At 39.6% G+C, this 27,421-nt stretch overlaps 2 protein-coding genes across 3 annotated transcripts in view; one reads left to right on the top strand and one right to left on the bottom strand.

The window, feature by feature from the left end:
• RCBTB1 (RCC1 and BTB domain containing protein 1) overlaps nt 1-27,421 on the bottom strand; it is a 110,352-nt gene that overhangs the window by 22,037 nt on the left and 60,894 nt on the right. The window lies entirely within an intron of this gene.
• Nucleotides 1-27,421, top strand: part of SETDB2 (SET domain bifurcated histone lysine methyltransferase 2) — an 80,983-nt gene that overhangs the window by 49,763 nt on the left and 3,799 nt on the right. For both annotated transcript variants that reach the window (XM_060129578.1, XM_060129577.1), the window contains 9 exons: nt 6,436-6,557; nt 15,440-15,547; nt 19,625-19,758; nt 22,889-22,923; nt 23,117-23,188; nt 24,516-24,571; nt 25,335-25,517; nt 25,950-26,001; nt 26,722-26,853. In XM_060129578.1, the coding sequence (XP_059985561.1) occupies nt 6,436-6,557; nt 15,440-15,547; nt 19,625-19,758; nt 22,889-22,923; nt 23,117-23,188; nt 24,516-24,571; nt 25,335-25,517; nt 25,950-26,001; nt 26,722-26,853 (894 nt within the window). The remainder of the gene's footprint in view (nt 1-6,435; nt 6,558-15,439; nt 15,548-19,624; nt 19,759-22,888; nt 22,924-23,116; nt 23,189-24,515; nt 24,572-25,334; nt 25,518-25,949; nt 26,002-26,721; nt 26,854-27,421) is intronic.

Genomic DNA, 27,421 nt, shown 5'->3' with positions numbered 1-27,421 from the left:
AAAACCCCAGTGCCACTCTTGGTGCCTCTCTTTCCTCCTTACCTCCCAACTAATGCGTTAGTCAGACCAGTCAGTTCTTTCTTCAGAATATATCTCAAGCCTGGCCTCTTCTCACCGCTTCCATCACTGCCATCCAAGCCACCATCATCTCAGGCCTGGACTATTGGTCCCCTGGCTTCCACTCCAGCCTCTCATACAGACAAGCCTGCACAGTAGCCAAAATGATCTTTAAAAAACAAAAAGTAAGTGTGATTCTCCTACTCAAAGCCCTCCAATAGTCTCTTATTACTTTCAGAATAATCTTACTGTGGCTACAGTGTACCCCATGTCCTGATCTGATCCAGCCCCTACCCATCTTGATGACTCTGCTACCCCTCACTGCACTGTGAGTCCTCTAAGCCCCCCACCATATTCAAATATCTGCTCAAATGTACCCTCCACAGCCTTGCCTGCCCATCCTGTTTAGAAGAGCCCTCCCCCACCCTCATTAATCTCTACCTCCTTCCCCTGCTCTTTCTTCATAGCACTTAACCACATCCTGAAATAATACTTGTTTGATGTCTCTGTACTACTAAAATGTAAGTTCCATGAGAGTTGAAATTCACATCTTATTCCCTGCTTTATTTCTAGTGCCTAAAACTCTACATTAAGTATATGTTGAAGGAATGAACGGGGTTGTATGTAGCACTAAAGAGCTTGGCTTCTGATCTTTAGGTGATAGAGAAGGGTTTTTAGCAGGAGAGAAACATGGGCAAATGTACATTTTAGATAGATCACTCTGGCAGCAACGTGAAGAATGAAGTGGTGTCATGACAGGGAAAGCAGAAGGAGGGAAATGAGATTATCAGAATGAACCAGGTAGAAAACAGTGAAGGCAGGGCAGTCCACTGTCCACGCTGCTGCCGAAACTCACTCTCAAGTGCACATGTGCGCACGCACATACGTTCACACGTGCCTACACACAGATCAGGTCATGGTACTTCCTGTGTTAATTAGGACTTGTTGGCTACAAATAGTACAAAATCAACTTGATGTCATTTAAGCAAAAGGGATGTTTGTTACTGGAAAGCAGGGAGACCACACTCACAGACCCCAGGAACATGGATGCTATAGCATTTATCAGAAAGAGCCAGGAAATAGGGCCTGAGAAGCCGTCATAAACTTTGACAGCACTCAGAATATCTGCTTTGTTCTCTTTCTTTGGTCCAGTTTTCCTGATAATGGGATAGAAGATGGCTACCCTCACAGCTTCTCAGTTTTTACATCTTCAAGAAACCAGCCCAATCTGAACTAAAATCTTCTATTCTGAATTCTGTATATGTGGGAGATGGGCAGGTTGGTCCTCTGGGACTGTCAGCTGTGTCTAGGGAAAGAGAGTCACGTAGTATAAACATACCTGCTGGGGCTTATCCCTGTGTATGATTGTGAGTCAAATGGATACCCTAAGGAAGTCCACTGAACATCCTATTCCCTGGCTGCCTGCCACCCCTCCCTTACAACACAGACATCCTTATTCCTCTTTTCACATTCTGAAGCTGTCCCCAGTAATGCCTTCTGGCTATCCCAAATATACATCCTGCCAAACTTCTCCGAAAGTTATGTCCAGTCACACCATCCAGAGACAATGTGATAAAGCCATTCATCTTCCAAGTCCATTACCAAGCCTCTAGGTAATATCTACTCCCCTTCTGTTTTGGTCAGTTCAGGTATGCGGTCACTGGACTCAGTAATAACGTCTACACATCTGATATACAGTGGCAGAACTAAAATAGTAAACTGCAATGAAAACTATTGATCAAAGGAGAAAAGAGGAAGGAATTTCCAAGCCAGCACCATAAATTGGTTGCCAGTCCAGAACATAGGCCATACCCTATTGGAAGGGGATTGTAAATGGAAGTATAGGGTTAGTGAATCTCATTCTATCAGTTTCACTCATTTCTTTAGTGGTGGAACATGTTCCTTGGCCATCCTATCCGACTACCCCAGATTCAATCCTCTGGGTGGATTGCCCTTGTCTGGTGAGCTTTAAGACCGTCTCTTGGAAGAGAAGCATTGGGAAGACACCCCTGCAGAGGCTGTGGCCTTAACAATCCCTTCCCAGGTGGAGCTGAGCCTGGAGATTGCTGGCGAGACTGCCACTGTTGGTTTGAGTTAGTCGTAGTTCATGTATTCTTGGCTTATAATTTTTCTTCGGCTTCATTCTATAGAACCTTTCCTGGTTACCAGTTTCATTTTTGAGAATTCTCGTTGAGTCAGTCTCTGTGAGTCCTTAGGCCTGCTAGACCCAGTAGAAAGACCCTGGGGAGACCTACATATCTTCATTGTTCTTGGTCTCAACTACTGATGGAGACCAATGGACTCTTCCCAGCCCCCATGATACACCTGTCCCTCACTGTCTGAATCTATACAGTTCCTGAGTTCAGATAGTGAGGAATATCAAGTTATCCAAATGTATTTGGTCCATGAGTTTCAGATAATGTGTAGCAAACGATCAGATGTGAGGGATGCCTGTCTGTGTAAAAGCTTATAATGTTACTCTCCCAACTACAGAGAGTTCTGTGATCCCCCAGTCTAGAAGAATAAACAAGTTAAAATAGCCAAGCTCTTTTAGGAAATTGTGATGAGGGGGTGTTTTAGCAGGAAAAAACTCTTAGGTGGAGCCTGTGTGTCCACCTTGCGTTTCTGTCCATCAGCACTGGAAACTCCAGATCAGAGGACAGCAATGTTGCCACCACCTCTGTGTTCCCAAGTGCCAAGACCCTGCAGACTTGGGAGTGTAGCTCAGACAGGCAGAGTCCCCAGAGCAAGCACAGGGGACCACACTCAGGTATCAGCGGCCTGATAGCTCAGCCCAATGCAGTTCACCGGTCTGCAGGTGCAGCTCTGCACAGGAAAGGGTGACAAGGCAAAAATACCTAGCTCTTACACAAGGAGTGCTGCATAGCCTATCAAACATTATCATATTTTTTTATTAGGGAATTTTAGCACTAGTAATTTAACTGCCTGAAACTTTTTTTAGCCTATGCTTTACAAATTTTAATGTCCAGTTTGAGTGTTCTTTTAAAAGCACGGTATTTAGTCGAAGTAGATTTTGGGTCCAAGGTGAATAAAATTTGGGGATTTTTTTTCCCATTTTCATCCTAGGATGGAGGCTTTGTGTGGTCAAATATTAAAATATATTCTAAAACATTGAAAATTGTAAAGTGTTGTATTGGTGGGGGAAGTGACAGATCAGTGGAACAAATAGAAGTATGTAGAACAAATCTAAATATATGTAATAATTAAATATATGAAAAAAGATTTTAAATTAGTGGCTAGCCATTATGAAAATAAGTTAGATCTCCATCTCATACTTTACAATAAAATAAATTCCACGTTAATATTATAATGTAAGAAATAAAATTCTAGAGGAAAAGAAGAGGTGTCTTCTAAGTTATGTTCCCCCTACCCAAGAGTGAGAAGTGATAAAGGATTGATATAATTTCATCAAACAAAACCTTTAAACATTCTGTATATCAGAGAACATTATAAACAAAGTTAAAAGGCCACATATTTGACTAACAAAGAGTTAGTATCCTGGATACACTACAAGCTCTTATAAATCAGTAAGGAAGTAGTGAATAAACCAATAGAAAAATGGGCTAAGGACATCAGTGCCAGAGAAGAAATGCAAATGCCACCTTATGGTAACTTAAATTCATAATTAGAGATTATGATCCACTTCTCTCTGCACTTTGTGTTCTTTCTTTTGACATGGTCATCTAACCTTCTGTCCCAGCTGTACCTTTATAGTATGTTTTTAAATCAGGTAGACACCCTTTCATTTTTTTTTTGAAAGTGTTCTTTACTGCCCTTGCTCATTTGTTCTTCCAAATAATATTTTTTTTCAAGTTCTTTAAAATAACCTTCTTGGGATTTAAGTTGAAATGGCATTAAATCTAAAACTTATGTTGACTGAAGAAAAACACAACCTAAAAATTGCGAGATGTTTTATTTGGGGAGCTTACTGAAGACTGTGGCCTGGGAGACAGCCTCTCAGCTCTGAGGAACTGATCGGAAGAGGTAAGGAATGAGCCAGGATATATAGGAGTTTTTGCTGAAAACAAACATGTAGTCAGACATCAAACAATTACTGCTAATAACAAAAAACAGACCTCTTAAGTTAATGATTTTAGTGCTTTTCTAAGTATGGGAAGATGCAAGAGTCTGGGCTCGTTGAAATTATTCCTTAGAAATGTGTGGTAACTGTCTAGGGCCAGTATCCTGTTTTTTCTCGATCCTGAATTCCCCTCAGGACACACATTGTTGGGGGGGGCAGGGTTTGCTGCAGTGGCTGATGGCTTGTTGTCGGGCAACATTTTTTTGTCCGCACTTATCTGAGATAGAGTTGACAGCATTATCATGTCCAGCCTTCCTATCCAGGTGCACCGTATTTCTCTCCATGTTGAAATGGAGCTTAAAACAACTCTTTCATCATGTTATCCCCCTGCTCAAAAAATCCTTCCTGGCAGCCTTTCACCATCTGTTTCTCAAATTCTTTTCCAGCTTCCTTTGCATGAACTCTCCTCTTCAGCCTGGCTGGTTTTCTGTCTCCCAGTCAGACCTCTTGGTCTCTTATATATCTCTGCTTCTGTCTGCAACGTCCCTCCCACCCCGACCCCGCTTCCTCTCCATCTCAAGGTTGTACCAGCTCAAGGAAGTGTCCTTGACAGAACTCCGTCCCACAAGGAGCACTTCCTCCTCTGTCCATAGCGTATATTGTATTTCCTACTCAGCAGTTACTTGTGCCACGTATTCTGTTATTTTCCAGAATACTATTTGGTCTCCTTGTTTATTTTGTAAGCTTCTTGCAGGCAACAGTTCTGTCTCATGTTTTTTTTTATATGCTCTGCTGTGCCCTTCCGTACAGTAGCCACTCTCCACATATGGCTCTTGAGCATTGAAAATGTGGCTCGTCCAGTTGAGGGGTGCTGTAAGCACAAAATACACTGGGCTTCAAAGACTCAGTACAAAAGAATGAATTAATTGTTTCCTTAATTAAATGTTGAGAGGGTAGTATTTTGGATATGTTTAGTTGAATAAAGCATATTAAAATTAACTTCACCCATTTCCTTTGACTGTTTTAAATGAGGCTCCTAGAAATTCTTCATCTGCACCTGTGGCTCACATTATGTTTCTGCGGACAGCGCTGGTCTAGAGCTCTCAGCGCGGTGACTCTCGTACAAGAGGAGCTCCCAACTCGGTGGTGGTTTGAGATGAATGAAAAGCAGCAGTTCGCCCATTTCATTTCATCTGAGGAGTTTTGTCTCAGTCTCCCCCCTTTTTCTTGGTTGATGTGGAGCAGGAGGACTACTAATTTGTAGCCCTACTAATAAGCAGGACCCAAATCCAGGAGACAGACGTTAATTAAGGAAGAAACTCATCTGAATGTGAAAGAAATGCTAGCTCCAAAGTGAGGTCTTCTGACATTGTGAGATGCAAGATGTAGTTTAAGAGAGACATCAAGAGACCTTACACTTTTAAGTAACAAAAAGGACTTTCAGGAAGCGCTTAAGCGGTTAACCTCATTTAAATTTAAACCTTTCGCCATTAAATGATTAAATGAATTTTTGTTTCAAAACTAAAATTTGAAGGTAAAATTGAAAGTGCTTTCTGCCACAGAAAACTAAATGAATAACAGGAGGAGCATTGGAAAAGGCAAAGAAATGTTAAATGGATGCTTGTGGCCAAATTAATAGCAAACTAATAGGTTAGAGAAGATTGCCTCTCACCCATGCACCCAGTGGATATTGGGAACAGCTGGCTTTTTTCCCCCGTCTCTTCCCTGTTCTTCCTAGCTCTCCTTCTCTTAAACTTCTTTCCTTTCTTTATTCCGCTCTTAAAAAAAAAAACTCCTGCCTTCGTGTATCTTTCTCTCCTAATTTATTATAATGCTAGATTACAGCACATTTAAAGTATATTGCTCATTTACTTCTTTAATTCACCCCAAATTTATTTATTTTCCCAAATTTATTTTTGAATATAGTATGATATAGGGATCTAAATTATTTTTTACAGGTAGTTAATCAGCATTATTTCTTGAATACACCATTGTTTTCTTGTTGATTTATAATGTCAGTAATCATTATTGAGAGCTTACTATGGGCAAGGCAATGCTTTGAGAGCTTTGTATTTAAATTCCTGCTTATGTTTCTTAAGTAAAGGTTTTCCTCATGTTTAGACATTTTAAATGAAACATTTTTTTCTTTTCTTTCATTAAGCCATTAAGAAAATACAAAGTTGCTTTTCTACTTGGGTCCCAATTTTTTTTCTCCCTGGGAGTTGAGACTCTCTCATAAAACAAGTTCCCTGCCCTCTACTTTAAGATGGGTGGAGGAGTTGCAGACACCAAGAAATTCCACTTTTCCATTTCTCATCAGGGATGTTACTTTATAGGTGTCTTTCAGGTTGCAGAAAGGTTGCAAAAAAGGATATGCGCACTTTGCCCCAAAGACCTCGAGTGTAGTGTCCTGTACTTTGCACAGTCAGAGAATATAGCTGCTCATGAAAACTGTTTGGTAAGTTACTTGAAAACACATGAGTCCTTTTAGGGAAGGACATACCAAAATAGATAAATGTACTCTGGATACAACAAAGAGTAACACGTTGGCTGCCCATGGCTTGGGCTTTTTTTTTTTTTTTAATGAAAGCTTCTTTATTTCTTTATTTATTTTTTGGCTGTGTTGGGTCTTCGTTTATGTGTGAGGGTTTTCTCTAGTTGCGGCGAGCGGGGGCCACTCTTCATCGCGGTGCGTGGCTCCTCACTATTGCAGCCTCTCTTGTTGTGGACCACAGGCTCCAGATGTGCAGGCTCAGTAGTTGTGGCTCACAGGCCCAGTTGCTCTGCAGCATGTGGGATCCTCCCAGAGCAGGGCTCGAACCCGTGTCCCCTGCATCGGCAGGCAGACTCTCAACCACTGCGCCACCAGGGCTTTTAAGTGGGGATTTGGGGAGCATATTTTTCCCTTTTTAAAGTTTCAGATCTTAACACCTTATGATTACTTTCAGTTTTATTTATAACTGATCAAACACACAAAGAATTATGATGAAGTTCCTTTAAAGATATTTTAATTATTTCAAATATAACAGATACCCATAGACACTTCACCCAGATTTATAAAATCATGATAGTATATGATATTTGCCTCAGCTTGATTTTTTTTTTTTAAGAAAAAAAAAAAACATAGTTAAGGACTCTCTCTTCTCTCTGTTCCCTTCTCTCCACCCCTCCCCAGAGGTAATTGCCATCACAAATTCGGTGTTTCTTATTATCTTGTGTTTTTAATTTTATGCTCCCACCACGTTTAAGTATTTATAAACAAATATATTGTTTTACATGTTCTTGGACTTTATAGAATTTCTGTCAGATTCTGTAGATTATTGATATATATCCATGTTGATAAATGTAGTTCTAATCTTTAATTTTAAATGTTATATTATTCCATTTTATGACTATAATCACCATTAAAGTATTCTGTGAATGAGCATTTATGGTTTTCCAGTTTTTTATGTTACTGACCAGCTGTCATAAATATCCTTGTATAGGTCTCCTAATTCACGGGAGAATTTCTCTGGTCTAGGGCACTTAGAACTGCTGGACACACAGGAAGGGAGCATTTTGCACCTCACTAAATGTGCCAGATTGCTCTCCAAAGGGGTCGTACCAAGTTTGACTTCCACTATTTCAGAGTTTGCTTCTCTTCTTCCTTGTCAACACTTGATTCTATGAGATTTATTTTATTGTTTGGTATGGTAAAAGTATGTTTAATTTTGAAAGAAATTGCTGAACTGTCCTCCACTGTGGCTGTACCATTTTATATTCCCACCTGCAATGAATGAGAGTTCATGTTGTTCGTATTTTTTTAAATTTTATTTTATTTATTTATTTTTATACAGCAGGTTCTTATTAGTTATCTATTTTATACATGTCAGTGTATATATGATGTTGTTCATATTTTAATTTGTAATTCCCTGATGACATATGACATGTGGTGTTGAGCATCTTTTCATATACTTATTTGCCATTTGTATATCTTCTTTGGTGTTGTCTGTCCAGATCTTTTGTCCAATTTTTAATTGGGTTGTTATTGTTTAATTGGGTTTATTGGGTTGTCTTACAATTAACTTTTAGGAGCTCTCTATATCTTGGATACAAGTCCTTTATCAGATATATTTTGCCAATATTTTCTCCTAATCTGTGGCTTTTCGTTTCATTCTCTTTACAGTGCCTCCCTGGATCTGTGGTTTGGTGTCTGTCATGATATGAGATTTTCATGTTTTCCTCTCTGATGGGTGTGAGATGGTCTCTGGTTGTTATTTGCATTTGCAGTTCCTAGATTACTTAGTGAGCTTGCACCTCGTTTGCTGTGCTCCTGTGTGGTTCTTTTTTTGATTCTGTGACTTGTGTTCATAGACTACACTTTATCTTTGAGATCTTAGTTTTGCTTATATGTATTTATTCACATATAAATAAATTCTAATGCTTTATTATATATGTTTGCTTTTAATTTTATTTATGGTGCTTTCTGTCATACAGAAGCTTGTGATGTAATTAACATTCATCATTATTTTCCTTCATAATTTGTAGGATTTTTCCCCTAAGAAATTCTTTTCCGAACTAAGATTCTGTCTTTATTCCAAAAAGTTCAAAAATTTTGCTTTTCTCATTTAGCTTCTTGATCCAACTGGAATTTATTTGGATTATAGTGTAAAGTACGGACCTACTTTTAGTTTTTTTTTTAATGCGATTAACCACCTTCCCCAGCACTATGATTGAAAAATCTATCCTTTCCTCACTGATTTGTAGCGATGATAATGATAACTGTTGTTATTATTTGGTGTTCACTGTGTAAGGTAATGTTCTGGGAGCTTAACCTAGGAGCTCTGGGAGATTAACAGGATTAACTGTTAATCCTCACAACTACCCTAAGAGGTAGGTATTATAATTATGCCCAAACTAAAGGTGGAACAACTGAGGCACAGAGAAATTAAATCACTTGCCCAAGGTCACAGGGCTGTAAGTGACTGAGCCGGGACTCTCACCCAGCTATCTAGTTTCAAACCCTCATGCTAATCCGTTGCTCTAACAGTATTGTCATATGTGCACAGATCTCTTTCTGGCTCTCCATTCTCTTCCATTGGTCACTTGTGTATTCCTGAGCTGGTACAATACTCTTTTTTTTTTTTCTTTTAAACAAAACTCGCATTTTATTTAGGTTGAAATAAACTATACAAAATTGATTTTCTTCACCAAAAATAACAAGGAATATTTTCTGTATTATTCCTAGATAAACCACAAAACACTTATTTTTGTAGGTTTTCTAGGTTTTGCTTGTAAATCAAGATGAGGCAGTAGATACAGTCATGGAAAAAGAAGAAAACAGACAAATCAGTTGTCAGTATCCATGGCCTCTGATCCTGTCTTGACCATGAAACAGAAGTGTTCAATGTATACCTGCCAAAAAGCTTATGAAGATGTAGGCTCAGTAAAGGAATGTAAACAGCAACAACCAGATGTGGAACAACAATGGCAGGCTCTTCCATTCAAACTTTAACTATAACTTGTTCCTTTAACTTCATTTGATAAAGACAGAATCTACACTGAAATCCTTGTTTGGTGAGCTCACACGTTTCTCTTACAATCTGATAATTTTCTTAACTGTCCCTTACAGATTTTTAACAGCATACTTAAAACTCCTACTATTCAAAAGTCAGTCATGAGCTTCATTGTAATGTTTTATGAAACGTATTCCTTCCTCCGATACCTCCTCAAAATTTATTTCTTCAAATTGCTGATAACTCAATACCTGACAGTTGGATCCACAGTGATGTTATGTCTAAAATGACTTAACTAATACAATTCCAAAGTGCCATTAGCAGAGATCACACAGAGTGTAACATGGTACTCTCAATGCTATCTTTTGGAAGAATAGTTAGGTCTCCAAAGCATGAGAGTTCAAACAGGCCATCTAAACAGGCAGATTATCAGTGACTAATGAGCTGGTACAACACCCTTAATTACTATGATTTTATGATAAACCCTGGCTTTTTTTTTTTTTTTTTTTGCGGTACGCGGGCCTCTCACTGTTGTGGCCTCTCCCACTGCGGAGCACAGGCTCTGGACGCGCAGGCTTAGCGGCCATGGCTCACGGGCCCAGCTGCTCCGCGGCATGTGGGATCCTCCCGGACTGGGGCATGAACCCGTGTCCCATGCATCGGCAGGCAGACTCTCAACCACTGCACCACCAGGGAAGCCCAGGTCTTCTTTTATGAATTTCAAAAATGTCCAACAATTTTTTTTCTATAGAGGTCTAGAACTTTGGGTTAGGCCTATTCCTGGGTTTGTTTTTTTGTTTGTTTTGTTAATACATTTTTTTAAAAAAATTTGTTTATTTTTGGCTGCGTTGGGTCTTCGTTGCTGCACGTGGACTTTCTCTAGTTGCGGCTCTAGGCGCACGGGCTTCAGTAGTTGTGGCACATGGGCTCAGCAGTTGTGGCTCTTGGGCTCCAGAGCGCAGGCTCAGTAGCTGTGGCGCATAGGCTTAGTTGCTCTGTGGCATGTAGGATCCTCCCGGACCAGGGCTCGAACCCGTGTCCCCTGCATTGGCAGGCGGACTCCCAACCACTGCGCCACCAGGGAAGTCCCTGTTAATACATTTTTAAAGTGAGCTATTATTGGTATACACAAAAACTGTCAATTTTTATTTATTTTTTATCTCATCCAACGATCTTGCCAAACTCTCAAATCTAAAAGTCAGATTCACCTGGATATTTTATTTGGACGATCCTCATCTTTAAATAAAGATGACTTTTCTTCCTTTAAATTTTTGGGCCTCTTAATTTCTTTTTCTTATTTTACTGCATTTTTCTAGAACATTGTGTTATAGTGGTGATTAAAAGCATTTTAGTGAGCCTTGTCTTGTTTTTTATATTACTGGGATGCTTCTAGGTTTTATCATTAAATTTGTGCATACTTTTTAATACTTTTACTTTATTAAAATTAGGAAGTTTCCTCTTATTTCTAGCTTGCTACAAGTTAAAGTATTGAATATTATGAAATGCTTTTTTCTGCATCTATTGTAATGCTCTTCTGGCTTCTTTCACTCTCTTTCTCTGGCCATGCACAATGCTAGATGCTTTATTTTTTTTTAAATTTATTAATTTATTTATTTGAGGCTGTGGTGGGTCTTCGTTGCTGCGTTCGGGCTTTCTGTAGTTGCAGCAAGCGGGGGCTACTCTTCGTTGCGGTGTGCAGGCTTCTCATTGCTGTGGCTTCTCGTTGCAGAGCACAGGCTCTAGACGTGCGGGCTTCAGTAGTTGTGGCTCTCGGGCTTAGTTGCTCGCGGCATGTGGGATCTTCCCAGACCAGGGCTTGAACGTGTGTCCCCTGCATTGACAGGCGGATTCTTAACCACTGCGCCACCAGGGAAGTCCGATGCTTTATTTTTTATATACACAACTTTTTTTAATCTCAAACTTACAGAAAAGTTGCACATACAGTACAAAGTACCTTTTTTGTTGGAACTGATGAAAGAAATATTCACATATTTAGATATAGGGAAGTCATTCTGGCTTATACATGAGTTAACTTGAATTTTATGCTAACTAAAATAGCCTGTTTGTGACCTATCAAATATACACTGTACATTTGCTTTAATTATTAGAGAAAAGGACACATTGACCAGAAGTAAAGAATGTCCATGTTAAAAATAAAGATTATATGCCCCTCCTCCTGGGATGCCAATGCTGGTACTCCTTTGATGATAAAACTCCCTTCCCAGGTTCCAAGGCCATACTGAGTCACTGTGTACATGCTAGTCTGTTCTTTTTTTTTTTTTTTTTTAACGTTGAAGAAATGTAATCCTGACTCATTTATTCCTCTTTGTTCTGACAAGATATAAAACTGTGCTGGAAACAATGCTTCTCCAGAGCAGTTTCTCAGAGTAATCTGGGAAGTGGGCTTCCAGGGTAGTCCTCAGTTTGGCTCAAATAAAACTCTTTTCTATTCTTATTATAGACTGTTTAGTGATTATTTTCGTTTACAGAACCATTTGAAATTAATTTGAGACATGATGCATTATCTTTCCTGAATACTTCAGTATGTATTTTATACAAAGGACATTCACATAATCACAATGTAACCATCAAAATCAGGAGTTTAATATATTACTACGATCTAATCCTCAAACCACCCAGGTTTCAGGTTCAAGTGTCCTAATAACTTTATAACAAAAGATTCCGATTCACAGGTTACATTTGGTTTTCATGTCTCAAATTTTCTCCTTTTAATCTGTTAGTGATAAATTATGTGCTTGTTTATTTTCTGCTGTTAAACCATTCGGAGATTAACACTATTTGATTGTGATGTTTTATTCTAATATACTGTTAATGTTAATTTGCTATTTTTAGTTAACGTTGTCAGTATAATTTACATTTAAAAATCACCCATTTTGGGCTTCCCTGGTGGTGCAGTGGTTGAGAGTCCGCCTGCCGATGGATGCAGGGGACACGGGTTCGTGCCCCGGTCCGCGAAGATCCCACATGCCGTGGAGCGGCTGGGCCCGTGAGCCATGGCCGCTGAGCCTGCGCGTCCGGAGCCTGTGCTCCAAAACGGGAGAGGCCACAGCAATGAGAGGCCCGCGTACTGCAAAAAAAAAAAAAAAGCACCCACTTTACGTGTACAGTTCAGAGAGTATTAAGTCATGTATTTACCAACGTAACCACCACCACCATCAGGATGTAGAACATTTCCATTACCCCAGAAGTTTCCCTCATGCTTCCTTGCAGCCACTTCCTCCCCACCCCAGCTTCTATAGCTTGAGCCTGTGTTTCTCATCTCACATGAAAGGAATCCTGCAGTATGTATTCTGTGTGTCTGGCTTCTTTTGCTCATTACAGTATTTGGAGATTTCATCCATGTTGTTTCTTGTATGTGTATTTTGTTCCTTTTTATTTCTGCACAGTATTTCATTGTATGGCTCTATCACAATTTGTTTATCCACTTGCCTGTTGATAGACATTAATTCCAGTTTGAAGATACTAGGATAAATCTGTGAAGATCTGAATATGTGTCTTCATGTGGACATACACTTTTTTTGTGTTATAGTCACTAGTTAATTTTTTTAGATTCCACATATAAGGGATAACATGCAGTATCTGTCTTTCTCTGTCTGACTTATTTCGCCAAGCATAATACCCTCCACATCCATCCATGTTGTTGCAAATGGCAAACTTTCATTCTTTTTTATGGCTGAATAGTATTCCATTGTATGTATGTGTATGTGTGTGTATGTATACATATATATACACACACACACACACACACTACATCTTCTTTATCCATTCATCTGTTGATGAACACTTAGGTTGCTTCCATACCTTGGCTACTGTAAATAATGCTACTATGAACACTGAGGTGCATATATCTTTTTGAATTCGTGTTTTCATTTTCTTTGTATGTATACCCAGCAGTGGAATCGCTGGATCACACGGTAGCTCTATTTTTAGTTTTTTGAGGAACTCCATACTGTTCTCCACAGTGGCTGCACCAGTTTACGTTCCCAGCATCAGTGCAGGAGGGTTCCCTTCTCTCCACATTCTCAACAACATTTGTTTGTGTCTTTTTTGACGATGGCCATTCTGACAGGTATGAGGTGATATCTCTTTATGGTTTTCATTTGCATTTCTCTGATGATTAGTGATGTTGGGCATATTTTCATGTGCCTGTTGGTCATCTTATGTCTTCTTTGGAAAAATGTCCATTCAGGTCTTCTGCCCATTTTTTAATCAGGTTGTTTTTTGATGTTGAGTTGTATGAGCTGTTTGTATATTTTGGATATTAACCCCTTACCGGTCATATCGTTTGCAAATATTTTCTCCCATTCAGTAGGTTGTCTTTTTGTTTTTTCAATGGTTTGTTGATGCAGAAGCTTTTGAGTTTAATTAGGTCCCAGTTGTTTATTTTTGCTTATGTTTTCCTTGCCTTTGGAGATAAATCCAAAAAAAAAATTGCTACGATTTATGTCAGTGTTCTGCCTATGTTTTCTTCTAGGAGTTTTATGGTGTCCTGTCTTACACTTAGGTCTTCAATCCATTTTGAATTTATTTTGGTATATGATGTGAGAAGATGTTCTATTTTCATTTTTTAACATGTAGCTCTCCAGTTTTCCCAGCACTACTTATTGAAGAGACTGTCTTTTCTCCATTGTATACTATCGCCTTCTTTAAATGTGGACAATAATGCTTTTATTTCTTGAGTGAATACCTATAAGAGGAATGCTGGGTCAAAAAGTAAATGTATGTTTAACTTTAAAGGTAATTGCATCATTTTACACTTCTACAACAATGTGTAAGAGTTTCATTTGCTCCACACCCTCACTGACACTTGGTATTTTCAGTCTTTTAAATTCTAACCAGTCTAGTGAGTGTGTATTGGTATCTCATTGTGGCTTTGATTTGTCTGAGGGTTAATGATTTTGAGCATCTTTTCACGTGCTTATCCACCATTTGTAACTCTCCTTCTCTGAAGAGTCTGTCCAGGTTTTTTGCCCATTTTTAACTGAATTATTTGTCTTACTGAGTGGCAAGAGTTTTCCCTATATTCTCGATATAATTTTTTTGTCAGATATATGAATTGTGAATATTTTCTCCCAATTTCTGGCTTGCCTTTTTGTTTTCTTAGCAATGTCTTTCAAAGAGCAAAAAGTTTTAATTTTGGTGAATTCCAACTTAATAACTTTTTCTTTATAGTTTCTGCTTTTTATAAGAAATCTTTGCCTGTGCCAGTGTCAAAAATTTTTTATCTTATGTTTTCCACGCCCTTTATTATTTAAGTGTATGTGTAATGTTGATCTTTCATTCAGAGGTAGTTTGGATTCTTTTGGTTTCAAGAAACTTTTAGAAGCGCAAGCCAACCTAAATATAGAAGGGGCTTTGCAATAAGTTGCAGGGGCAATTTTTGGCTCCTGAAGACAGGCACACAGGTGGGTATAAGAAACAGGAGCTGGGAAGCCATCAGGAACCCAGGATTTCCTCTCTAGCTCTCATTTTTGTTTTCCTCTCTTTGTTGACTGACTTGCTCTGACCATGTGGCTCAGAGCCTGTTTTAGTCCCCTAGGATAGGGACTTTGACTGGCCCAGCTTGGGGTCAGGGCCCCGACCAGGTCCAGTTAGCCACTGGGGGTCAGGGTTATGCAGTATAAAACATGTCTGGGGATCAGGACAACTCCCAAAGAAAAGCAGGGTGACTTGAGATCTGCTCACACACGCCAAAAGGTGGTCACTGTTCTACGCGCAAGCCATCTTCCACTCCTGGTGAGTACTTTTTGGTACCATTTTCTGACTTGCAGCTCTCAACATTACTTTGCGCATACTCTGGGTTTTTTCTTTTCCCAATCTGCAGCTGTATTCCTCGGCGCTTGTGGAATGTGAGGATCATGATCCGTTCAATCATGATAGAAATTTTGATGTGGAATCGGTAAAGAAAGAAGTCAAGAGAGGAAGGAAGTTGGTAAGTATAAATGATTCTATTACTCAGATGAACAGACCCTTGGTGATGCTTTCAAAAGAAAGTCTATTTGATTGATAAACCAGGGGATAGAGATGCAACGTGGAGAGATGAAAGAAGTAGGACCTATATTGGAAACTTAGATTCAGTTGAATATTTTAATATTTTAAAATAAACTACAATATGCTTCATCGGCAAAGTAGATATGAGTTAGAATGCTTTGGCTATAAGTGGAAGGAACAAACTGGCTTTAAAAAAAAAAAGTGATGCTTATTTTCTTAACTTAGAGGAAAAATTGACTTCGCAGTTGGTTGATTCAGTGGCTCAATGATGGATCATGCCCATCATCCTTTCTGCCCTCCTGTCCACAACATCAGCTGGTCCCTTTGTGATGATAGGGTGGCCACAGGCAGCGGCTGAAGCATCAGGCTTTCTTGCTCTTATCACAAGAGAAAGTTCATCCCCAAGCATGGATTAAGAGCCCTTCTGAAAGTTTAATTAGGCCACACCCCTCTTTCTGCACCGATTGCTAGAGGCGACCGTAACTAATCAGGATCTACCCTCAGAGCTGGGGCCAGCTCCCCCTGGGAAGGAAGAATGCTGAGTAGTTGCTCTACTGGGTCTGCTGTAGTAGACTCCCTCCGTGACAGGCCCTTCGCAGCTTAATCAGTGGTACAGCAAGCGTGAGCGCTAACACCCTACCCACCACCACAATCCACAGTCAGGTTAGTGACCTGGAACAAACATTTTTGTAGTCCTTGCAGGATGTCAGCATATACATGGGCAATTACCACATCGCCTGATGTGCTTTGAGAAATGTCAGCATGGGCCGCTCAGTGAGCAGGCAGATCAGCACAGCTGGGGCTCAGGAAGCCTTCCTAGTTGGGAATGTGGGGGGGAATGAGGATGGGGACGGGGGAAATTCAGAGAGAGGGAACAGGGTGTGCAAAAGCGTGGAAGGCAAGAAAGAAGATGTGGCACATTCATGAAACCATAAGCATAGGACTGTCCCTGGCATTCTCTTCACTGACCTCATGGAATTCTACAGGATGTACTGGAAGGCGTGAAGCCATTCCCTGCCCTTAGATAATGAATTGACAGTTTTTCACTGTGATAGTGAATGCTGCAGAAAACATCTTTGTGCATTATCCTCGTGTGTTGGTTTGATTGGTGCTATACAGCACATTCCTAGAAGTGGAACAGCTGAGTCAAAGAGAATTCCCTTTAAAATCTTTGAAACATGCTGACAAACTATCCCCCAGAAAGACTGTACCACTTTATGCTTCTGTACATAGTGGATGAAAGCGCACTTCTCCCAGCCTGTGACGAAAATGAACATCTCAAACCTCGTTAATTTTTGCCAGTCTCAGAAAGTTTTCCCTTGCGTTTCCCTGATCACTGGAGAGGTTGCACGTTACCCCTCTTTAGTAATCATCCCAATCCTCCCGGCTCACCAGCTCCAGCAGCTCTTCAGTGATCCCTGGCCACGGTCCAGCACAGCAGTCACTCCCTTGCAAACCCCCTAGACACCCTCCTTACTCACTGAGCAGAGCCCCAGCCTGGGGAAGTGTGTCTGTCTGATGTCTGCAAGAGCTGAGTAGCGCTGGTAGTTGAGCAGTTAACCGGAGAAAAACCCACAGATGTTTTGACTGATCTTAGATTCATGGCCATAAACCTCAAACAGACAACCAGCACTTCATCCTCCACCCTCCACATTTACTCTTTCACATCCTATCATCTCTCTTTAAAACCTTGCTCCACCCCAACTTCTCCTTGCCAAGTTGAGGACTATCCCTGATTTTTTTTTTTTTTTTTTTTGGATAGACTTTCTTTTTTAGAGCAGTTTTAGGTTCACAGGAAAACTGAGGGGATGGTACAGAGTTCCTGTATTCCCCCTGCCCCTACACGTTCACAGTCTCCCCTTTATCAATACCCTCCACTAGAGGGGACATTTGTTACAACTGATGAACCACATTGACACATCAGAAACACCCAAAGGCCATAGTTTACATTAGGGTTCATTCCCGGTGTTGTACATTTCTTTGCCAGATTCTTACCGAGAAAATGGAAGCGACTAGACAGGAACCCCTACTGTCCAAACCACTGCCCACCAGCCTGTCCCCAGACTCTCAGACTTCCGTCCTGTCAAAGCCAACCCTGCACATGGGCTTTGAAGCCGTCCTCCTTCCCTCCTTAAGGACTAGGTTCTTGCATTTTCCTCTACCCCCTCACATCAGTATCCCTTCTTTCTAATTGATTATTCTTGTCAGCATATAAACATGATCAACTGATCATGTCATCTTTTAAAAAAAAAAAAAACTCTCCCTTATACACAAAGAACTGGTCATTTACAGTGTCACTTGTCTGACCTTAGCTGACCTGTCAGCAGTATCATCACACAGTGGTCCCTGCCCTGCATCTTGAAGTAGTTCCTTCTTTTGACTTCCTGGACATACACTGCTAGTATGTCTTTTACCTTTCTGGCTGCTGCTTCTCAGGTGCCTTGGCTGTTTTTCCTCCTCTGCTCAACCTCTACAGTTTGGAGTGCCCAAGGCTCTTTCCTGGGCTCCTTCCTCAATCTGAACATCCTTCCTACATGACCTCATCCAGTTCCCATGGCTTCAATACCATTCTTATGCCGAGACTCTTATCTCCAGCCCCGATGACCAACCTGACATACCTACCTGGATAGGTAATAGCCTCACATGTTAAACTGGCCGGAAAAGAATAGTTCCATCCCCTATACACTCATACACACGATCCATCCAAACCTGCTCACTTCTCCTCAGTAAACAGCACATCATTTGTCCGCCATCATCCCCGTTTGTATTCTCTTCCCATTTTTCTGTGGGCTATCAGAGTCTTACCCTTTATCTACTATGCAGCAAACAGTCTTTTCCCTTTTTTTAAATGGTATCTATCACCTTAAAAGTCGAGCTTAAATTTTTTATATAGTCAAATCTGTCAGTCTTTTTCAAGGTGTCTCCTGCCTTGCTTAGAAAGCCTCAGTACTGTCCTTTTCTTCTTTCTCTTATATTTTCTAATTTTTTGCAGCTTTTTAAAAATACGTATTTTTTTATATAGTTAAAGCTTTAATCCACGTGGAGTTTATTTGGGAATATATTGTGAGGTAGGGATCTAACTTTCTTTCCTATACATATAGTCAGATGGCCCTCCAACATTAAATCATTCTTTGTGCTCTGACTTCAAATTCTGCCTTTTGCACAATCTAATTTCTCACCCACAATTAAATTTCCTTTATTTATATAGTTGCTTGTGCTGACCTTGGGATACTGTGTGAGCTGTCACCTCCTGTTTTGCTAGGTGGTTTCATTGTGCGCCCACGTCATTCAGCCGGAGCATGATATAAACCAGCTGTGGTCATGGCTCAGATTCCCCCAAACAGGTTTCTGTGGCCACGTACTCTCCTCCTAGCCATCTCTACGCCACCTTCCTAGCAGACCAATAGACTGATATATAAAAGCAAGAGATCAAATGAATTGAGCTAAGAAAAAAACATTCCTCGGGGGCTTTTTTGTTTTTGTTTTGTTTTTTTTTACGTTTTTGGCCTTTCTACATAGATGCCAAAGAGATTTCACTTCCTTTCTCTCATGTCTCCTCAGTAGTCCCTCTGTAAGATAGGCACTGTGATCCCCAGGGAGGAATTCGGGTCTAAGAGAGGGGAAAGGACTGGCTTGAGATCACACAGCTGTTAGTGGCACTGCCAGGAGCTGACCTTGGCCACAGGCTCGGTGTCCCCAACAGAACCTCTTGCCTAGAGCTGGACAGTGTTGCCAACCCTGCTTTTTAGAAATCTCTTTTAAAAAGAGAGGAGAGGGTTTTTTTTGGGAAACAAAAAGGGTTTTCTGCTTTTAATCAGATCATTACAAAACATTCCAGTTAGTTGAGGTTTTGCTGAAATTTCAAAATGAGCAGCTGAATGTCAGGACCCGGTGTTTGTAGCTGAGGACATTAGGGCTGCCAACTTAAAAATCATATTTGATGACATCTTTAACTTTAAATTTTAACAAAGATTCTGAAAAATCAGGTGCTGACTCAGTAAAATCTGTTCTTCTGTAGAAATGCACATTTTGTGGGAAAGCAGGAGCCACCGTGGGATGTGATTTAAAATCCTGTCTCAAGAATTACCACTTTTTCTGTGCCAAGAGTGACCATGCAGTTCTACAAGCTGATGGAGCTAAAGGAACTTACAGGTATCTAATAAAACAGTTTTAAAGCCACGTTTGGGGGATGGAATAAGGACAAGGAGACTTTTTAAAGCTAATTTTATGCAAATGATTTCCAAGTAAGAATGTGGTTTGGGAGATGCCCAGCTGGGAACCTAACTTGAAAGTACCTTCCCTAAGTGTCATAGGAAGAAAAGAAGCAGGGTTGGTTTTGTTTTGGGTTTTACTCTCCCTGCATCCTTTCTTTCCTCATAGAAAGCACTGGTTGACACGGTAGCACAAGTAACCTAACGGTGGCCACGAGGCTGGGAACAGTTCACACTCGCTCTTTTCTGTAAACAGGAAAGGAGCCTGACTTGTTAGTTCTAGGTCCATGCTTTACCCATCTTGTCTCCAAATGAATGTATTTTCCCATCACTCTCACCACCCTCTTAACTATAAATAGCCTCTAAAAATGATAAACTATGCAGCAAATACAGTTATCAGTCATTAAGTCCTTGAAGAAATTTACACCTTGTTTGTGTTGCCTTTGGCTTTGAAATCTTGCTCCTTGTTTTTCAATAATTCTTTAATGTTAACTTTGATCCAGTAAGGCATATTTCAAGTCCAAAACAAGTATATTTGTTTTATCCAGGAAGAAACGTGATCTTCCTTCTGATGAAAGAAGTCAGTTCAGTTAAGTCATTATACAGTTTAGTCAGAAGAAATCAGTAACCCAGTTTTTAGTTGATTCAGGTCATGTTCAGCGAACTCTTTTTTGTACATAGATGCAGTCTAGAATATGTCATATAAAGGTGAAGGAAATAACAGTCAAAAGGTTAGGTTTGACCTTTTTAAAATTATGAGATGGAATAAAACAGAGAATGATGGTCTAATGTTGACGAGCCAGGCAGACACTTCTCACTTCTTTGGGGCATATGAATAGATTCTGATTGAACTGGACATTTTAAATTTCAGTGAAACATATACATTTTTTTTCAGGCATAGTATCTGAATAATAGGATTAGTGTTATGAGAGAATTATTTTTATTTTTTTATTTTTTTAATTGAAGTAGTTGATTTACAGTGTTGTGTTAGTTTCAGGTGTACAGCAAAGAGATTCAGTTATACCCATATATATATATATATTCTTTTCCCTTTATAGGTTATTACAAAATATTGGGTATAGTTTCCTGTGCTATACAGTAGGTCCTTGTTGGTTACCTATTTTACTGATATATATAGTAGTATGTATATGTTAATCCCAAACTCCGAATTTATCCCTTGCAGAGGATTATTTTTAATATGATTTTTGTAAGATCTGTTACATTCCTAAATGATACTTTAAAATTCCACATGGAGGGTAGATTTTTTTCCCCCTTTGGGCATATATCCCTGATTTTATCAGTGTGTTCCAGAACTATTTTATTACTTTTATCTTTTAATCACTTACTTTATGCCAGGAATACTTCAAAGTACTTTACAAATGTTATTTCGTTTAATACTCTAATAGTCCAGTAAGGTAGGTACTACTATCCCCATTTTAAAGATGAGGAAACTGAGGCCCTGACAGTAATTTGTATCCAGGCCACACATTTGGTAAGAGGCAGAGCTGGGCTTCAGGGCTCCAGAGTCTTTGCTCTTTGACACCATATCCTCTTTAAGCTTAGCAGCCATATATCCTAAAATGTGGGCAAGCCTAACATTCAAGGAAGTTTGTTAAATAATTTAAAATCTGATTTTACACAGGTATTTTCTTGCTTGAGACTAGACAGGAAATGTGTAAATATGTTAATTTTATATTCTTTTTATATTTGATTTGCTGAGAAACTCATGAATTGAAATATTCTGTTTCACTTTTATTATCTACCTTCCCAAAGAGCTTATTTTATTATGACTTCTCCAAAGACCTAAAACACCCACTAAAAAGACTATTAGCAGAGCTATAAGGTCAAACAAAAAGGAGTCAAGTTCCTGCTATACCTTAAAGTCTGAAAAAATACTGATCATATATTAGTAGAACCAATGAATAAAATAAATCTTCTTCGTCATAGTTTTATCAAGTATCAGGTGAACTTTTTCATTTTTAAATTGAATTTAAACATTTGGAGTGGCTGTCATGCACGAGACCCCTTGTTAGGTATAGTGAGAATATAAAGAGAAACAAGATGTGAACTAAAACTATCACCTCACAGGAGGACCAGAAGGTCAAACCTAGTAGGAGCACGTGGCCTGATGGGAGCAGGAGGAGATTTACATGAAACTGGCTTGGACTTCAGTTGATAATTGTTGAAAACGGGTGATGGGTTGGGGGCATGGGAGTTCATCACATCTCCACTTTTATATATGGTTGAAAAAAAAAATTAAGTACCTGGCAAACAAAAGTGCTGAGAAACCAGAATCTGAAGGGCGAGGAGATTAATATCGATTGGGGGTGGGCGGGTGGGGTGCTGGGAGGACTGCATGGAGGAGGTGGGAACTGATGTACGACAGGAAGAGTTCATACATTCCCCTAGGTGAGGGGGACCCTGCATCATGAGGGTCAGCACCGTAAGGAAGGGAACTGGGGGCTGCGGAGGAAGAAAGCCGGGAGAGAAAACAGGGCCTGAGCAGCTCCTTCAGGTTTACTCACTGCACTTCTTTGCTCTAGCTGCTCTGCTTCTTCCTTCTCTTCTAGGGCACTGATTAGTTCTAAGCTCATGCAGTTCAAATCTAAGATCTGGGGGAGATGCCTGTTGAGTTAGAAAACTACTTTCCCGTCAGATAATGCATGCAATTTTGTGCTTATTGTTGAAAGTCAGCAGAACTTTGTGTAGTCAGATGAAAACTTGTGTCTTAGCTGTTGGATCTCTTAAGTATTTTCTTTATACAGTAAAATCTTACTGACCACTGTATATGAACAAGTATTGTTCAAAATATGTAGTCAGCACTCACCCCTGCAGAGAGCACGCTGACCTGTTCAAGGGCACAGGGGACGCTGGCACAGGGTCCATTTACACTTGATGTCTGTCAGGAACTACACAGGCTTGAACAGCAATTTTGTTTTTAACAAATAAATATTTAAGGTTAAGCCCGCATGAAAAACAGATTAGTTCCCTTTTAAATTACAGTGCAATAGGCATAATATTTGAAAAGTGTAAATACAATTATTTGACTCTTTGAAATTTCATGTTTTCAGAGTATTGTGCCAACAACATGCTGACCTTCAAAATGGTAAGTCTATAAAATTTAGTGTTGTGGGTTTAAAGAAAGGTAAACCTTCGGTAAGACATGGAATAATCTGATTTACTGGCCTCACTAAGTTAAAATACAAATTTTTGAGTCAAAATGTTACATACTTTTAAAATTGTCAGTCCCTGTGCAGTGTGCAGTATAATGAACTAAACTTTTCTTCTTCGTGAACTAGACCTACTCTCAGTGAAGCCTTTGTCTGGTGTCCTCCATTCTCACTACAGTCAGCTGACCGGACCAAAACATGGTAAGAAGCTTTGACTTTTGTGACTACTTGTCTTCTGAGAAGACTATCAGAATCTTCAGTAGATAAAACTGATAAAGTGCTGTATGTTCCCTGAATGCAATTCTCCTAAGAATGCATGATTAGCCTTTCCGTTCTGAGGAAAATTGGGTCCTGGCTACCTGGGGTTACCTGACCTTTGTGTACTGCCGGAAGAGCAGTCTTGCCAACACAAGATGTGGAATGCTCTCTGTGGACAGGAGTCGGCCCTCTTCGGGAAAGGCTTATTAGTTCCCTGTCATGCCAGCTGCATTTTGTGGTATAAGCAACGCTCTCTAAACAATAGCGTTACCCTTCAGCCATTCCCCTTGCAACTTATCAAATACTATCAAAAACATTGCTGTCAGTCAGTGTTCACTGACAGGGAAAGATGACAATAATGTATTCGTTTTAAAAAGCAGATTATAACACTGTAACGAATCCTCTCCCCAGAGGAAACCATCGTTGTTTCTTTCGAATTCTTCCAAAAATGTTCTGTGTATAGAAATATACCTACTACTATATTTTGCTTTTTCACTTAGTATATCTTAGAAATTCTTCTCTATCAGTGGGTATAAGTAGATCTTGCCTCATTTTTAAAAGGCTTCATAGTATTCCACTATGTATATTATTCAGTTGTATAGCTGAACCACAGTTGAACTAGTCTCTGCGTGACTGACATGTAAGTTATTTCCAGCTTTTTTCAATCACATTTAATACTGTAGCTAACATTTTTCTCCACTCATCTTTGTGCCTTTATGTAACAATACTATTAGAAAGACTTCCTGTAAGTAGATTGCTGGGTCAAAGAGTATAAACAATGAAACTTTGGGTAACTGTTGGCTAATTATCTTCTAAAGAGGCCGCACCAGCAGTACACACTGACCCAAATCTTTGCAGACATTATATATTATACATCTTAATCTGATCAATGAAAAATTCTGTTTTACTTTGCATATCTTTACTTATGGGTGAAACTGAGTATACTCCCCTATCTTTTGATCAATTATATTGTTTCCCTGTGATCCAATTTATTTTTCTGTTTAATGAACCCTCTCTCCAGAGTTACCCATTTGCCCATTTTTCCACCCAATTGCCTTTTTTGTATTGATTTATAAGGTCCTTTTATATTTTAAAAATTGGCCTTTTGTCATTTTTTTTTGCAAACATTTAATCTAAGTTTGACATATCTTTTGACTTTGTTATAACCTTTGGCATATAAGAGTTGTACATTTTCTGTAGTCCAGCATCAGTCTTTTCCTTTATGGATTCCAGTATCTACATAATTTATACTTTTCTGCTTACTTTTCAGGAGTGAAAAGTAAAAGGGGGAGGAAAAAACATCTCTCAACAGGCAATCCTGTACAGGTAATCTGAATTAATTTCATTATAGCTTTAAGTTTCTCCATACAATGTCTTTTTTTAACCTTCTGAATTTCAGGTGACACAATGATAGATGATGATGAATATTAAAGAGAAGTTGGATGTGTCTTGGGTATCCAAGCACATAACCTCCAGGAGATGACTGTCCCCTGGCTCCTGTAACACATCCCTGGGTACCAAATCAATGAGAGGATCTGAGCCCACAGGGTGTTTATGGTCTTAAAACAGGCATAGGTGCAGTGGAACATCCTTACCTAGCCAAGTATTTCCCGGCTGTAGGATCCACATTTGACCTAATTTGTGATTCATAATTTTCTGGATTCCTATTCTGTGTAAAGCATATGAAAATGTTTTGGGGATTTGCAACAGCTCGTGTAAGCTTTAATTAATATGAGCCAGCAACCTCTCACCCTATTTATACAAGAGGTGCTTGTTACACCTGTTAATGTTTTGTTAGACAAAAACAGAACTACATTTGATGTTTACATCTACATATGAACATGGAACATGATTTTCACCATAAGCATATCACTGAATTTGGTTTTCACTTTATGCAATACAGTAAGTCCCCTACACACGAACCTTCAAGTTGCTAACTTTCAAAAATGCAAACGTGCATTCACACGTCTAATCACATTCATGTGTCTGGAGTACATTGTCACACGCGTGCATCCTCTACAAGTGGTTGTGCTTTTGTGTACTCTATAGTACTGTATACAGCAGTACAGTAACTTTATTTCAAGCACAGGACCCGAACGTAGAACAGTACACGAAGACTGCAGCAGCTGTTAAGAATGCAACCCAGTGCTCCCATGTCATCTATGACAGGAAAAGAAGAGCTACTACCCAGACATCAAGAGATAGTTTTGTCAAGAGGGTAAAGAGAACTGAATCCAGCAAGGAACCAGAACCTGTGCCATCACCGTCAGGCGTGAGTGAAATTGCACCTTGCCCTCCATCTCCTATTGCTGACGATCCTTCAGCTCTACCATCTCCCACCTCCTCTCCCTCCTCCAGTCAGTAACTCTTCTTGCCTGTTCACTCGATGCCAGCCCCTGTGTGCCGGCTGTTGTACTGTACCTTTCAAGGTACTGCACTGGAAGATTAAAAATGTTTTGTTTTCTGTTTGTTTTTTATGTATTATTTGTGTGAAGAGTATCATAAACCTATTACAGTACAGTACTTACTATATAGCTGATTGTGTTAGTTGGGTACCTAGGCTAACTTTGTTAGACTTACGAACAAATTGGACTTACAAATGTGCTCTCAGAATGGAACTCATTCATATGTAGAGGACTCACTGTATTAAATGTCAACAGTAAAAAATTAGTGTAAAGTAATCTTGATCTTTCTCTCCTTTTAGCCACCGGAAAGAATGGAATTGGATAGGAAGGAAAAGGATGGCAGACACACAGGTTTGCTATAAGTTTTGTCTGTTAACGAATATGACTTACAGTACTTAGTACCATTTCAGAGCTGGTATCCCACTTTATTATTTAGAATTTCAGAGTTGGTATCCCACTTTATTATTCTAGACTTGTAGTAATGAATTATAAGAATAGAAATCTTTTATCATAATTATTCACTCCATCATAACCCCAACAGATCAAAATAACTTATAACAGGTTGGGATGGTCCAACTGCTCTTCAGTATTAAGAAAGGATACAGCTCTTGATATAGAAGCCAGAGTTGCCTGAGTTCAGAATCCAATGACATGCCACCCCTCACACTGTGACCCCCCCCCGCCCCCCGCCAAGAAGCTTAAGCCAGTAATTGTAACTTTCTCTTAAGGAAACAGACGTTCCATAATAACAGTCAACTGTGACAGAAAAAAATGAGGGAGGCTGTTATCTCAAAGATTTGAAGCTAAATTTTAGAAAATTCTCTTTATTCATATAATTATTCTAAGCAGAGAAGTTTTTATTTTCACTTTTTATAACATTTCATTGTTTCAGCTTGAAAAAAATGAGGTATGATGAAATTACAATTAATAGAAAAGATAAAGGTGCTGTACGTATTACCTAATAATGCTCATCCACCATTAGGCAAAGTCTGAAGAAGTGACCATAAAGTGATGTATGATAGCTGTCCTGAGACAGACGATTTCCTTCTGAAATGTTTTTTTTATTCTTAGATGCAATTGTGAAAGTTCCTTTTCTTAAGAAATGTAAAGAAGCGGGTCTTCTTAATGCTTTATTTGAAGAAATAGTAGACAAACTTCATTTGATTCACGAAAGACTCAGGGATGAGACCACTTCAGAATCAGGTATTGAAATAACAAAATTTCTACATATAGAGACTTCTCACAGACCTACATGTTAAACAAAACCAACACCCCCCTCCCCCCCAAAAAAGTAAACATTTTCTTTCTGCGCTGTTTCTTTTTCCTTTTCCTTCTTTATCTCATTCTTGAGAGCCTGTTTGGAGGTTCTAGCAGGGGAGTGCAGCTACTTGTATACCCTTGACCGAAGAACGGTCCTCTTCTATCGGGGAAGGTCATCCTCTTCAACCGAGCGCGCAGCTTCGGGAGGGACGCACGTGGAGCGGTGAGGGAGGAAGGGGACACCCGCCTAGCCAGCCAGATCAGCCGCATCAACCCTGGCGATCAGTGGGGTGACACATGTCGCAGCCAGATCGCCTTCACATCCTTTATCTCATTCTTTAATACAATTTATTGTTCCAGATCTCTTGTCTTTTTATAAATCAACAGGAGGTAGGTAATTGACAAAATCATTACTTTAGTAAAAAATACCCTGATTCCCTGAAAGTTTTAATGTCTTTTCCAGAGGTTCATAACTGAGAGTGACCATCAAGAGAACGGGCAAGTTCAGAAC

Source organism: Lagenorhynchus albirostris, chromosome 18 (assembly GCF_949774975.1).
Source record: "Lagenorhynchus albirostris chromosome 18, mLagAlb1.1, whole genome shotgun sequence".
NCBI classification, from domain to species: Eukaryota; Metazoa; Chordata; class Mammalia; order Artiodactyla; family Delphinidae; genus Lagenorhynchus; species Lagenorhynchus albirostris.
The sequence above is the reverse complement of the archived record's forward strand: the minus strand, read 5'-3'. Positions and strand labels throughout refer to the sequence as shown.